The 12,250-nt window shown below is 50.5% G+C and overlaps 1 protein-coding gene across 9 annotated transcripts in view; it reads left to right on the plus strand.

The window, feature by feature from the left end:
• Positions 1 to 416: 416 nt before the first annotated feature.
• WDR31 (WD repeat domain 31) overlaps positions 417 to 12,250 on the plus strand; it is a 57,032-nt gene continuing 45,198 nt past the window's right edge. For all 9 annotated transcript variants that reach the window (XM_073314392.1, XM_073314391.1, XM_073314389.1 and 6 more), the window contains exons 1-3: positions 417 to 471; positions 6,667 to 6,804; positions 8,408 to 8,537. In XM_073314392.1, the coding sequence (XP_073170493.1) occupies positions 6,746 to 6,804; positions 8,408 to 8,537 (189 nt within the window). In that variant the 5' untranslated portion in view covers positions 417 to 471; positions 6,667 to 6,745. The remainder of the gene's footprint in view (positions 472 to 6,666; positions 6,805 to 8,407; positions 8,538 to 12,250) is intronic.

The following is a 12,250-nucleotide window of genomic DNA, read 5'->3' on the forward strand; positions in this document are numbered from 1 at the left end:
GGTCTCAAGTTGCAGTGGGGGAGGTTTAGATTGGATATTAGGAAAAACTTTTTCACTAAGAGGGTGGTGAAACACTGGAATGCGTTACCTAGGGAGGTGGTAGAATCTCCTTCCTTAGAGGTTTTTAAGGTCAGGCTTGACAAAGCCCTGGCTGGGATGATTTAATTGGGGATGGGTCCTGCTTTTGAGCAGGGGGTTGGACTAGATGACCCTCTGGGGTCCCTTCCTACCCTGATATTCTATGATTCTATGGTACTCGGGAGTGGGGGCGGGGACGGCGGGGGTGCTCGGAGGGGGGCAGTGGGGGCGCGGGGGGGGGGGGTACTGGGGAGGGCGCTGGGGGCGGGGCCTCGAGGGGGGTGCAGGGCCGGTGCTGCCCTATGGGGGACGGGGGCGGAGCTGTTTCCCTGCGCGGCCCCACCCCGGACTCTGGCGGGTCGCTGAGGCGCGGGGCGGCCCCGGCGCGGGTAGGTGAGTGCGGGGTGGCGCTGGGAACGCGCTGCCGGGCCGGGCCCTGGGAGCTGCGGGCGGCCGCTGTCGCCCCTGGTAGCCCCAGCGGCGCGCTCCGACCCCCCGGGCTGCAGCTCAGCGTCGGCGAGAGCCCGGGCCAGCCCCCCGCTCCGGGCGGGCCAGCCCCCCGGGGCGATGGGGGCACGGAGCCCGGCTCCCCCCCCCCGTCCGGGCGGGCCAGCCCCCCGGGGCGATGGGGGGCACGGAGCCCGGCTTCCCCCCCCCTCCGGGCGGGCCAGCCCCCCCGGGGCGATGGGGGGCACGGAGCCCGGCTCCCCCCCCCCTCCGGGCGGGCCAGCCCCCCGGGGCGATGGGGGGCACGGAGCCCGGCTCCCCCCCCTCCGGGCGGGCCAGCCCCCCGGGGCGATGGGGGGCACGGAGCCCGGCTCCCCCCCCCCGTCCGGGCGGGCCAGCCCCCCGGGGCGATGGGGGGCACGGAGCCCGGCTCCCCCCCCCCGTCCGGGCGGGCCAGCCCCCCGGGGCGATGGGGGGCACGGAGCCCGGCTCCCCCCCCCCGTCCGGGCGGGCCAGCCCCCCGGGGCGATGGGGGGCACGGAGCCCGGCTCCCCCCCCCCCGTCCGGGCGGGCCAGCCCCCCGGGGCGATGGGGGGCACGGAGCCCGGCTCCCCCCCCCCCCCCTCCGGGCGGGCCAGCCCCCCGGGGCGATGGGGGGCACGGAGCCCGGCTCCCCCCCCGTCCGGGGGGGCCAGCCCCCCGGGGCGATGGGGGGCACGGAGCCCGGCTCCCCCCCCGTCCGGGCGGGCCAGCCCCCCTGGGCGATGGGGGGCACGGAGCCCGGCTCCCCCCCCCGTCCGGGCGGGCCAGCCCCCCGGGGCGATGGGGGGCACGGAGCCCGGCTCCCCCCCCCTCCGGGCGGGCCAGCTCCCCGGGGCGATGGGGGGCACGGAGCCCGGCTCCCCCCCCCTCCGGGCGGGCCAGCCCCCCGGGGCGATGGGGGGCACGGAGCCCGGCTCCCCCCCCCCCCGGGCGGGCCAGCTCCCCGGGGCGATGGGGGGCACGGAGCCCGGCTCCCCCCCCCCCCGGGCGGGCCAGCCCCCCGGGGCGATGGGGGGCACGGAGTCCGGCTCCCCCCCCCCCGGGCGGGCCAGCTCCCCGGGGCGATGGGGGGCACGGAGCCCGGCTCCCAACGCGCACACCCCGGCTTGGCCCTGCGAGGCGATGGTGGGCATAGAACCCGGCTCCTCCTGCTCCCGGGTGGGCTGGTCCTGCGGGGCAACAACAGGGCTCACCAGTGCCCTTTCTGAAGGTCCATGAGACCGGGCTGTGGGGAAGAAGGTGCCCTGGGATGGTATCCGTTCAGTACAGGTCAGGAGCAGCCTAGGGCACTGGTCAAGAAATCCTGATGCGTCCTCCCAGACAGGTATTGGCCAGCGATAGTGAGAGATGCATCCCTGGGTCAGCACAGTTGTCGGTCCTGAGTTAGGCTGGGTCTGCATATAACCTTGTGGATATAACCGTGTGGAAATATACCCCCTGAGCGACGCAGCTGTACAGATCGAACTCCTGCTGTAGACAGTGCTCTGTTGGGGGGACGCAGCTACAGTACTGCCTCGTGGGGAGGCGGAGTTCCTACCGGCCGGGAGAAGCTCTCCTGTCTTCGCGAAGAGCTATGGCAGCCCCTCATGAGCAGACAAGCCCTTCCTGCTGCCTTGTATGTTGTGGAGTCATTCGCACTGGTGCAAAGCGGTGCTATTCTGCCAGGCTAGCGTTTTCCGTGGGCTCTGGTTTGGTGAATCAATCGCACGAGGTACATGGAAACAGTGAATTGTGGCCCTGTATTTCTTAGTGTAGTTGCTAACATATAAGGGTTATTAATATGGGGCATGTGAAGTGGAGACTAGAGGGACCCATTTTCCTAGGGAAACCGCATGTAATTGGGCAGAGAGGGAATATTCCCTTTAACAAAAATAAGGCCAGTTAACTAATAACAAATGGCTAGTAGTTAGCACTGTTCACAATCCCATCCATACTTTCCCAGGGTCTAGTGGGAAGATCATTACAATAAGACAAGCATTGAAAAGAGGGAAAAAAAGCAGGAATCAAACTTCTAGGCTTTGTCTTCACCTCCAAAACCAGTGTGTTTTTACCATGGAATAATGAATGCATGTTAGCTATCCTACTGCACAATCTCAGTGAAGGGATGGCATTGTAATAAAACCTTGCAGTAAAAGTGACGATGCCTTGTGTCCACTAGCATCTTACTGTGCGATAGCTAACAGTGTAAAAAAGCCATTTTTGTTGCAGTAGAGACATTGCGCTAGCTGCTCAAGAGGAAATGCAAACCCACTGTAACTTAATTTAAACAAAGAGGCTTTTATTTTTGCTGGAATTTTCCAAGTGCTTTGAGAAAGTTCAGTGTCCAGATTTCAGTGGTATTTGAAAATCCCAACCTTCTATGTCTAAATAATGTATGGTACTGCTGATAATATCTTTAAAATGTCTGGTTAATTGTCTTAAAATAGTGCAATGTGTTAAAGAGGCTTTAACACTGCAATGTATTTGCTGGAACATAGAATAATCCAGGATTCTGCTAACCAGCACCACTGTAAAATGGGTCAAGGGAGCCCTTTAAGAACCCCAAAGAATTTACTTAGGGTTTCCCCAAATCTTCAAGTGATGTTATCGGCTTTGTAAATGGGTGTTTTGCATCTGCATAGCCGGAGGAAAGCAAAACAGTACTGATTAGCTTAAACAGAGTAGTTTTCTTTCAATCACATACAATATGTCCTCACTTTGTGTTGATTCTCCCCTTCATAATCATATGCAAGTCCCATTAACGGTGCTTGGAAATAAACTCCAAAGAGATCTGGCTGACCAAGCACCTTCTCTTTCATGGCCTAGTCCAATCAGTGTGTACATATTTAAAAAAAAAAATCATCAAAACACTCCACTGTGTGTACAGCTCTCCTTGGGGAGAGGATGAGAGAGAGAGAACAAGCCACAGGTGACAGATATTAGCCATGTTGCTCAGTGCTGTGACCAGGGCTGGCTCCAGGCACCAGTGTTCCAAGCAGGTGCTTGGGGTGGCAGTCAGAAAGGGGCGGCAGAGTTTCTGCGGCAGCAGCTTCTCTCTCTCCTGCCATCTGCGGTGGCAATGCAGCGGCGACAGGTTTTTTCACTGCTTGGGGCTGCAAAAACGGTAGAGCCGGCCCTGGCTGTGACGCTGGATAGTCAGATGTCGGGGTGTGATCTTATGATTTAGTTTCACGTCTGTGTGTTATATGATGACTGTTTGCTATTTGGGATATTGTTGCTTCCCAAAGCCAGCATGCAGATTTCACTGCTGTGTTACAATAGACTGAGGAGATTAAAACTTGTTTAAATGCAAATACTTTCTGCTCCCAGGAACGGGTTGCTAAAGAGCAATGTACATTTAAAAAAATAAATCCCTACGATGAAATGCACTCTTTTTGAAGCATACCTAGTTGTCATTCAATTACAATGGGAGCCCTGACAGTAGAACTTCATTCTAGTAGACTGTCACAATAGTGAGTGGCGTACGTACAGGAGGATGGTAAATTTGCATTGGAAAGTCTGCCAAGAGATGACATCTTGGGGTATCAGAGGGCTTTCCCAAAATGCAACAAGACTCTGGAAGCTTGCATTCTTATTAAGCATTCAAAGTTGCAGAGGGAGCTGCAGATTTATGCTATAGTTAGGCAGTTGTAGGGAAGCATTCTCAAGATACAAAATGTAATTTGTATTTTTATTCCTTTTTATTCTTTTCTCACAGTGCTAACTATCTGCCTTGATTCTATAGTGCAATTAAAATCAGAAGGTGTTTATGAATGGAAAACTTGTGCTGCTTGCATGTAATGAGGAATAATTAGCCACAAAGAAAAATTTACCATTGATTGTCTGGAAAACTGGTCTGTAAAATGGCTATGAATGTCTGCTACTAATAGATTGCTAGAGGGGTTGTTACATCAAATCTTATAAATATGCTGGACTTCCCAGACTCTCTTTATTAATAACACTTAGCACTGTTACCATTATTACTTTTTTACACCAGCTCAGGGGCGCACATTGTAATAGGGACTATACAGACATATAGTAAATGACAGTCTCTTCACATCTGCAAAGCATTTTGCAGATGCAAGCAAACCCCCAGGAAAAGGCACTGTTGTCATTTTGCTTTCTTTCTGCCAGTTCACTGTTTCATGCAGTTAATTTTAATATTTGCAATATCAGGTTAATTAAAAGCCAAGGAAATAAAGTTAAATTCTATTAAATAAAATACAGACTGAGTTTCCAGCTTCTTCCTGTTGCCAAAAAAAAAAAAAAGTCACCTCTGTTCCTAGGACACTGAAATAGTTTGCGAACTTGGTCTTGTTTTGACTGAAAGAAAGTCAGTTACCCAGTTAATACACTCCCTGGCCTATGAGATTGGTTACACTTTAAAACTTTTGGCTGTATAAACATCTGGATTGAACAAGCAGAGCTTAACTAGGTTATATTCATTGCTAATTGCAAAGGACAGCAGAGTAAAATTAGAAGGGGAATGTCTGCCAGGAAACCAGTCCACTTTCTGACCTAGCAATTCTAGCATCTGAGCTTCAGGCTTCTGTGATTAGTGACATGAAGGTTATTTTGATTTGTTTGCTCTGACAAACAGGTAAATGCAGTCATTAAATTTTCAGCAGACTCCTACTGACCCGGAAGACAGGAGCTTTAGCAGGTCAGACTGAAATCAATCCATTTAGAGCATCTCCTGCTGAGAAGAATCCGATTACTGTACCTGGTAATTCACCACCATTGACACCAGCCTGTAGACAGCTGCACCTCTCCTGTATTGATTGAATGCGTTTAGTGAGTTTAGTGCTAGTAAAAGGCAGTGGAGTGACTGGAGCCTTTACCCCCGAACAGTTAGAACACGGGCACAACAGTGTAGGCTTCCCTGTGCTGCTTTGCTGAAGAGCCTCAGACAGACAAGTGAGTGCGTAGTTGTCCACATCATAAAACCTGCCAGAAACTGGCACTGTGGAGGTGAAGGACTGAGTGGGTATATTGACTGGGTAAGGCTGAGGTAGTTCAGGTAGGGACTGAGGTACATAATGAGGACACTTCCCGTGCTACGCCTGTTCTGAGGCCACAGGGGATCAATCTGCCAGCCTGGCACCAGCACAGAATTCAGTTTATTACAACAGTCATAAAGACCAACAAAACAACAGTAAAACCCAGCCAACACACTCCCAGGAAACACACTCTCCTTTCAAAAAGAAAAGGAGGACTTGTGGCACCTTAGAGACTAACCAATTTATTTGAGCATGAGCTTTCGTGAGCTATAGCTCACTTCATCGGATGCATACTGTGGAAACTGCAGAAGGCATTATATACACAGAGACCATGAAACAATACCTCCTCCCACCCCACTCTCCTGCTGGTAATAGCCCATCCAAAGTGACCACTCTTTAAAATGTGTATGATAATCAAGGTGGGCCATTTCCAGCACAAATCCAGGTTTTCTCACCCCCCCAGCCCCCTCCAAAAACCACACACACAAACTCACTCTCCTGCTGGTAATAGCTTATCCAAAGTGACCACTCTCCTCACAATGTGTATGAAAACCTGGATTTGTGCTGGAAATGGCCCAACTTGATGATCACTTTAGATAAGCTATTACCAGCAGGAGAGTGGGGTGGGAGGAGGTATTGTTTCATGATCTCTGTGTATATAATGCCTTCTGCAGTTTCCACAGTATGCATCCGATGAAGTGAGCTGTAGCTCACGAAAGCTCATGCTCAAATAAATTGGTTAGTCTCTAAGGTGCCACAAGTACTCCTTTTCTTTTTGCGAATACAGACTAACGCGGCTGTTACTCTGAAACTCTCCTTTCAGATAGTGCTACGGGCCATTCTCACCTGGGGTGTTTGCTAATAAGATGCTGATTGAGTTGCCCATAAAGCAGCATCCGCTGGCCACACCTCCCAACTGGCACTGCGCAGAGAGAAGCAACAAGCATATACTATCTGGAGTGATGGGTATGGGGGCGGGAAGAGGAGTAAGGGAAATGCAGGGAAGCTAATGACTGGGACTGTAGTGAAAGTGCTGCATTCTCGGCATTGGATCCAATGGATGTAAAGATCAGAACTGATTTATAAATTCCCCATAACGTGTCCTCTCCTAATCCCCCAGCTCCCAGAGATTGCCTGAGATGCTGAGGTTTCGAAGCTGAGCACTACATGCTGGATTACAGAGCTGCTCACCTTGGCTCATGTGCAATATCATGGGGAAACTGCAGAGTAAAATCAACTGCAGCACCTCCAAATACAGGTAAACAATCTCCTGGGAATGCCAGCTTCATGTAAAGTTACTAAACCCCACCGATTATGGCTGGGAGGTTAGTGATCACATGTAATCATCTGGGTTTTATGAACTGTAACTTTTCCTTTTGTCTTTTGATTCTAAAGGTTGCTTAATTTCTCAATGGTCTAAAATACCTGTCTCTGCCTCCACATATATTCAAAAGCAGTGGCCTAGATCCCAGCACTGCAATGACTGTGTGGCTAAAATGGCAATTCCACCCCCATTCAGTATTTGCTTGTAGCCCTGAACATAAGAAGTTGCTTTAGTGAATGGAGTGTGTTGGCAGCACACTCAAACTAATCCATCCTCTCTCTCCAGAGAGTGTCACTGGCATCCACCTGGGCTGTTCCTAGGCAGGGGTGCAAAGGACCTGGGTGTACTATCTTGGGTGGAAAATGGCTCCTCTTGACAAAGGAGATATTGCTCTGCTAGTCCTGCACCCTGGGCCGTCTAGCAAACAATTGTCCTTAGCCCTGCAGCATAGTGTCTACCAGTACAGCTGGGATGCGAATAGCTGCACTGTCACACACGTTCTTTTCTTTTCATAGGTATTAGCCAGGTATTAATCCAGTATTAATCCAAGAGAGGGGCTGGTGCCACCATGGAAGAGATCAGAGAGAGTTTCTGATGCAGTTCCCCACCTCCCTCCCCCAGCCACACATGGAAATGGAAAGCTTTCCTCAGACTGAATGGTCTGGGAGATGTATCAACGTATCTGGCCGAAAAAAGGGGATCTCTGGTTTGAGAGTATCCTAACAGCAACACATTCAGCTTTGTCTTGCTCTCATAATGAACCACGTGGTGGTGCTGACAGCCTGTGCTGGGAGCAGTTCCTGAGCCGGATTTATGTGCTGCAAGCTATTCGTGTGGGAGGGAGAGGGGCACTCCTGCTGGAGGGGTGGGGATATGCTACGGCAAGCATGGGAGAAATGGTGAGCAATCTAGTCTCTGAGAGTGAGAGAGACACCCTGAATATCCTGAGCAAGTGACATGCGTGGCTCCCCCTGCAAAGAAAGGGTTAAAATCTCCCTTTCTCCATGAGTAGGGAGATGGGAGTACTGGCCCATAAGTACTGGAGATAAGCCAAGGGCACAGAGCAGCAGAAAGGAGAACAGGAATGTTATTGTGAGGGACATTTGAGAGAGCAGAAAATGTCTGAACTGTTAGAATAGTGGCTGAGTCAGACCATCATCTGCCAGCTGTAGCCGGGAGACTGGTGAAGTTCTGTTAAAGTCAGTCCCATGCACCATAGTGGAGGTGAGTAACTGTTCTGCAGGTTTAGGAATTAGAGGTGGAAGAGACCTGTTATGTCACATCTAGGAAATACATTTATGTCCCCGGAGAGCTGATCTCTGCATTGCTCAGAGCTTGCGTGTTGGCTTGCCTTTCTCCAGCATCTCAGCATTCAGCGTTTCTTCCTAAACCAAGGCGCTGCTATCCTTACATTCAGTTTAATTGGAGCCAATGCCATGTGGTTTGAGACGTGGGATGGGTGATCTATGGCATACAATGACTTCTCTGTAATGTGTATTGAAGTTCCTGCTGCTGTGTGTCTTTCCCTCTTTGGCAGGCCTGATGATTATGTAGAAGACGACAGTCCTGCCCAGGCTGTTCAGCAATACATCCCTGCTCACACTGACGCCGTCACTTCTGTGGCTGCTCTAACATCGGATCTCTGTGTGTCGGGAGGAAATGACAAGGTAGGGTGGGTCAAAATTCACAAGGAAATCAAGTGTGTCTGGAACTCTCTGCCATAGAGATAAGGGCAAATGACGTGGCGAGATTCAAACAACGGGGTTTATGTGTTCACAGGCATCAGACCAACACTTGGCTAAAATAAAAATGCAAAGGCTGTCAGTACTCCAAGCCACCGACTGCCCATTAGCTAGGGTGGGGAAGAAGTGCTCCTCCCAGTGCCAGGTACTGGTGATGGGCAGGGACACAGTGGCCATGAGCCATTGCTGGCACCTGTAGACAAACAGCTCTTGTGGGGCAATTCCTTTGCTCTGAAGCGTTTCAAACCATCAACCATCCCTTTATTTCAGAGTGAGGAACTCAAAACCAACCATTGTGGCTCCATGAAATTCACCTTTGTGGGCAACAGATTACCCAGCCCACTTCTGAAGAGGGGTTCTAGAATAAATATACCTTCCCAGCCATAAGCACTGTGTCTCTCTTGTGATGCTAACGCAGTTAGAGGAGGCTGGGCTGATGGCACAGAGCATGCAGGCTTTGCTGGCAGAGGGGGATCACTGCCAGAGCAGAGACTGAGCGAGGCTGTGAAGTCAGGAGGACATTAAGATGTGGCAATAGTGTTCCAAATAAAGTTTATTTTTAAATCACTGCCCCTTTGACAGGGCACATGGGATGCCACACAACACAGCTGTGCAATCCTCCAATTCACAGGGCATCATAGAACCACAGGGTTAGAAGGGGCTGCAGTGGTCATCTAGTCTAAGCCCCTTCTAAGACGCAGGATTTGTTGTATCTAAACCATCCAAGACAGGTGGCTATCCAGCCTCCTTTTGAAAACCTCCAGTGAAGGAGCTTCCACAACCTCCCTAGGCAGTCTGTGCCATTGTCGTACTGTTCTGACAGGTAGGAAGTTTTTCCTGAGATTCTAAATCCGTTTGTTTGAAGTTTGAACCCAATGACTCTTGTCCTGCTCTCTTGGCAAAAGAGAATCATTTTTCTCTCTCCTTTTTATGGCAGCCTTTCAAGTATTTGAAGACCGCTCTCATCTCTCCCCTCAATCTCCTCTTTTCCAAACTACCCATACCCAGCCTTTGCTCATATGGCTTGCATTCCATTCCTCTGATCATCTTTGTTGCTCACCTCTGGATCCTTTCCAGTTTCTCTACATCCTTTCTATCCATTGGTGATCAAAACTGGACACAGTCCTCCAGTTGAAGCCTAACTAGTGCTGAGCAGCTTGGTACTATCACCTCCCGTGACTTGCATGTCGTACCTCTGTTAAGTATCAGAGGGGTAGCCGTGTTAGTCTGTATCCACAAAAACAATGAGAAGTCTGGTGGCACCTTAAAGACTAATAAATGTATTTGGGCATAAGCTTTCGTGGGTAAAAAACCCACTTCTTCAGAAAAGAAGCTTATGCCCAAATACATTTGTTAGTCTTTAAGGTGCCACTGGACTCCTCGTACCTCTGTTAATGTACCCTAAAATTGCATTTGCTATTTTTTGCAATAGCAGCACATTGCTGACATATCCATCTATTTAGCTCATGCCCATCACTATGGTACCCAAGTGCCTCATATTACAGGTGAGGGTAGCCATGCTCATTTTCAAGAGCCGTGGCCCTGGGGAGAATCATAGAATCATAGAATATCAGGGTTGGAAGGGACCCCAGAAGGTCATCTAGTCCAACCCCCTGCTCAAAGCAGGACCAATTCCCAGTTAAATCATCCCAGCCAGGGCTTTGTCAAGCCTGACCTTAAAAACCTCTAAGGAAGGAGATTCTACCACCTCCCTAGGTAACGCATTCCAGTGTTTCACCACCCTCTTAGTGAAAAAGTTTTTCCTAATATCCAATCTAAACCTCCCCCACTGCAACTTGAGACCATTACTCTTCGTTCTGTCATCTGCTACCCTTGAGAACAGTCTAGAGCCATCCTCTTTGGAACCCCCTTTCAGGTAGTTGAAAGCAGCTATCAAATCCCCCCTCATTCTTCTCTTCTGCAGGCTAAACAATCCCAGCTCCCTCAGCCTCTCCTCATAACTCATGTGTTCCAGTCCCCTAATCATTTTTGTTGCCCTTCGCTGGACTCTCTCCAATTTATCCACATCCTTCTTGAAGTGTGGGGCCCAAAACTGGACACAGTACTCCAGATGAGGCCTCACCAATGTCGAATAGAGGGGAACGATCACGTCCCTCGATCTGCTCGCTATGCCCCTACTTATACATCCCAAAATGCCATTGGCCTTCTTGGCAACAAGGGCACACTGCTGACTCATATCCAGCTTCTCGTCCACTGTCACCCCTAGGTCCTTTTCCGCAGAACTGCTGCCTAGCCATTCGGTCCCTAGTCTGTAGCTGTGCATTGGGTTCTTCCGTCCTAAGTGCAGGACCCTGCACTTATCCTTATTGAACCTCATCAGATTTCTTTTGGCCCAATCCTCCAATTTGTCTAGGTCTTTCTGTATTCTATCCCTCCCCTCCAGCGTATCTACCACTCCTCCCAGTTTAGTATCATCCGCAAATTTGCTGAGAGTGCAATCCACACCATCCTCCAGATCATTTATGAAGATATTGAACAAAATTGGCCCCAGGACCGACCCTTGGGGTACTCCACTTGATACCGGCTGCCAACTAGATATGGAGCCATTGATCACTACCCGTTGAGCCCGACAATCTAGCCAGCTTTCTACCCACCTTGTAGTGCATTCATCCAGCCCATACTTCCTTAACTTGCTGACAAGAATACTGTGGGAGACCGTGTCAAAAGCTTTGCTAAAGTCAAGAAACAATACATCCACTGCTTTCCCTTCATCCACAGAACCAGTAATCTCATCATAAAAGGCAATTAGATTAGTCAGGCATGACCTTCCCTTGGTGAATCCATGCTGGCTGTTCCTGATCACTTTCCTCTCATGCAAGTGCTTCAGGATTGATTCTTTGAGGACCTGCTCCATGATTTTTCCAGGGACTGAAGTGAGGCTGACTGGCCTGTAGTTCCCAGGATCCTCCTTCTTCCCTTTTTTAAAGATTGGCACTACATTAGCCTTTTTCCAGTCATCCGGGACTTCCCCGGTTCGCCACGAGTTTTCAAAGATAATGGCCAATGGCTCTGCAATCACAGCCGCCAATTCCTTCAGCACTCTCGGATGCAACTCGTCCGGCCCCATGGACTTGTGCACGTCCAGCTTTTCTAAATAGTCCCTAACCACCTCTATCTCCACAGAGGGCTGGCCATCTCTTCCCCATTTTGTGATGCTCAGCGCAGCAGTCTGGGAGCTGACCTTGTTAGTGAAAACAGAGGCAAAAAAGCATTGAGTACATTAGCTTTTTCCACATCCTCTGTCACTAGGTTGCCTCCCTCATTCAGTAAGGGGCCCACACATTCCTTGGCTTTCTTCTTGTTGCCAACATACCTGAAGAAACCCTTCTTGTTACTCTTGACATCTCTGGCTAGCTGCAGCTCCAGGTGCGATTTGGCCCTCCTGATAACACTCCTTCATGCCCTACATGAAGACAGACACTAAGCTGATGGTTTTGAATCTGGGCAGTTTATTAAGTATTTATGTGTTTGGAACGTGTTTTGTTTCTTTTAAAAATCAGGGCATACATCTTCAAACCTGTGTTCATGAAGTTAGACTCCTAAATCCAAATTTAGGCTCCACAGGCTCCACTTGAAATCTTGGCCCCAGCAAATCACCCACTGACTTCAGTGTGGCC

Source organism: Lepidochelys kempii, chromosome 16, assembly GCF_965140265.1.
Source record: "Lepidochelys kempii isolate rLepKem1 chromosome 16, rLepKem1.hap2, whole genome shotgun sequence".
NCBI classification, from domain to species: Eukaryota; Metazoa; Chordata; order Testudines; family Cheloniidae; genus Lepidochelys; species Lepidochelys kempii.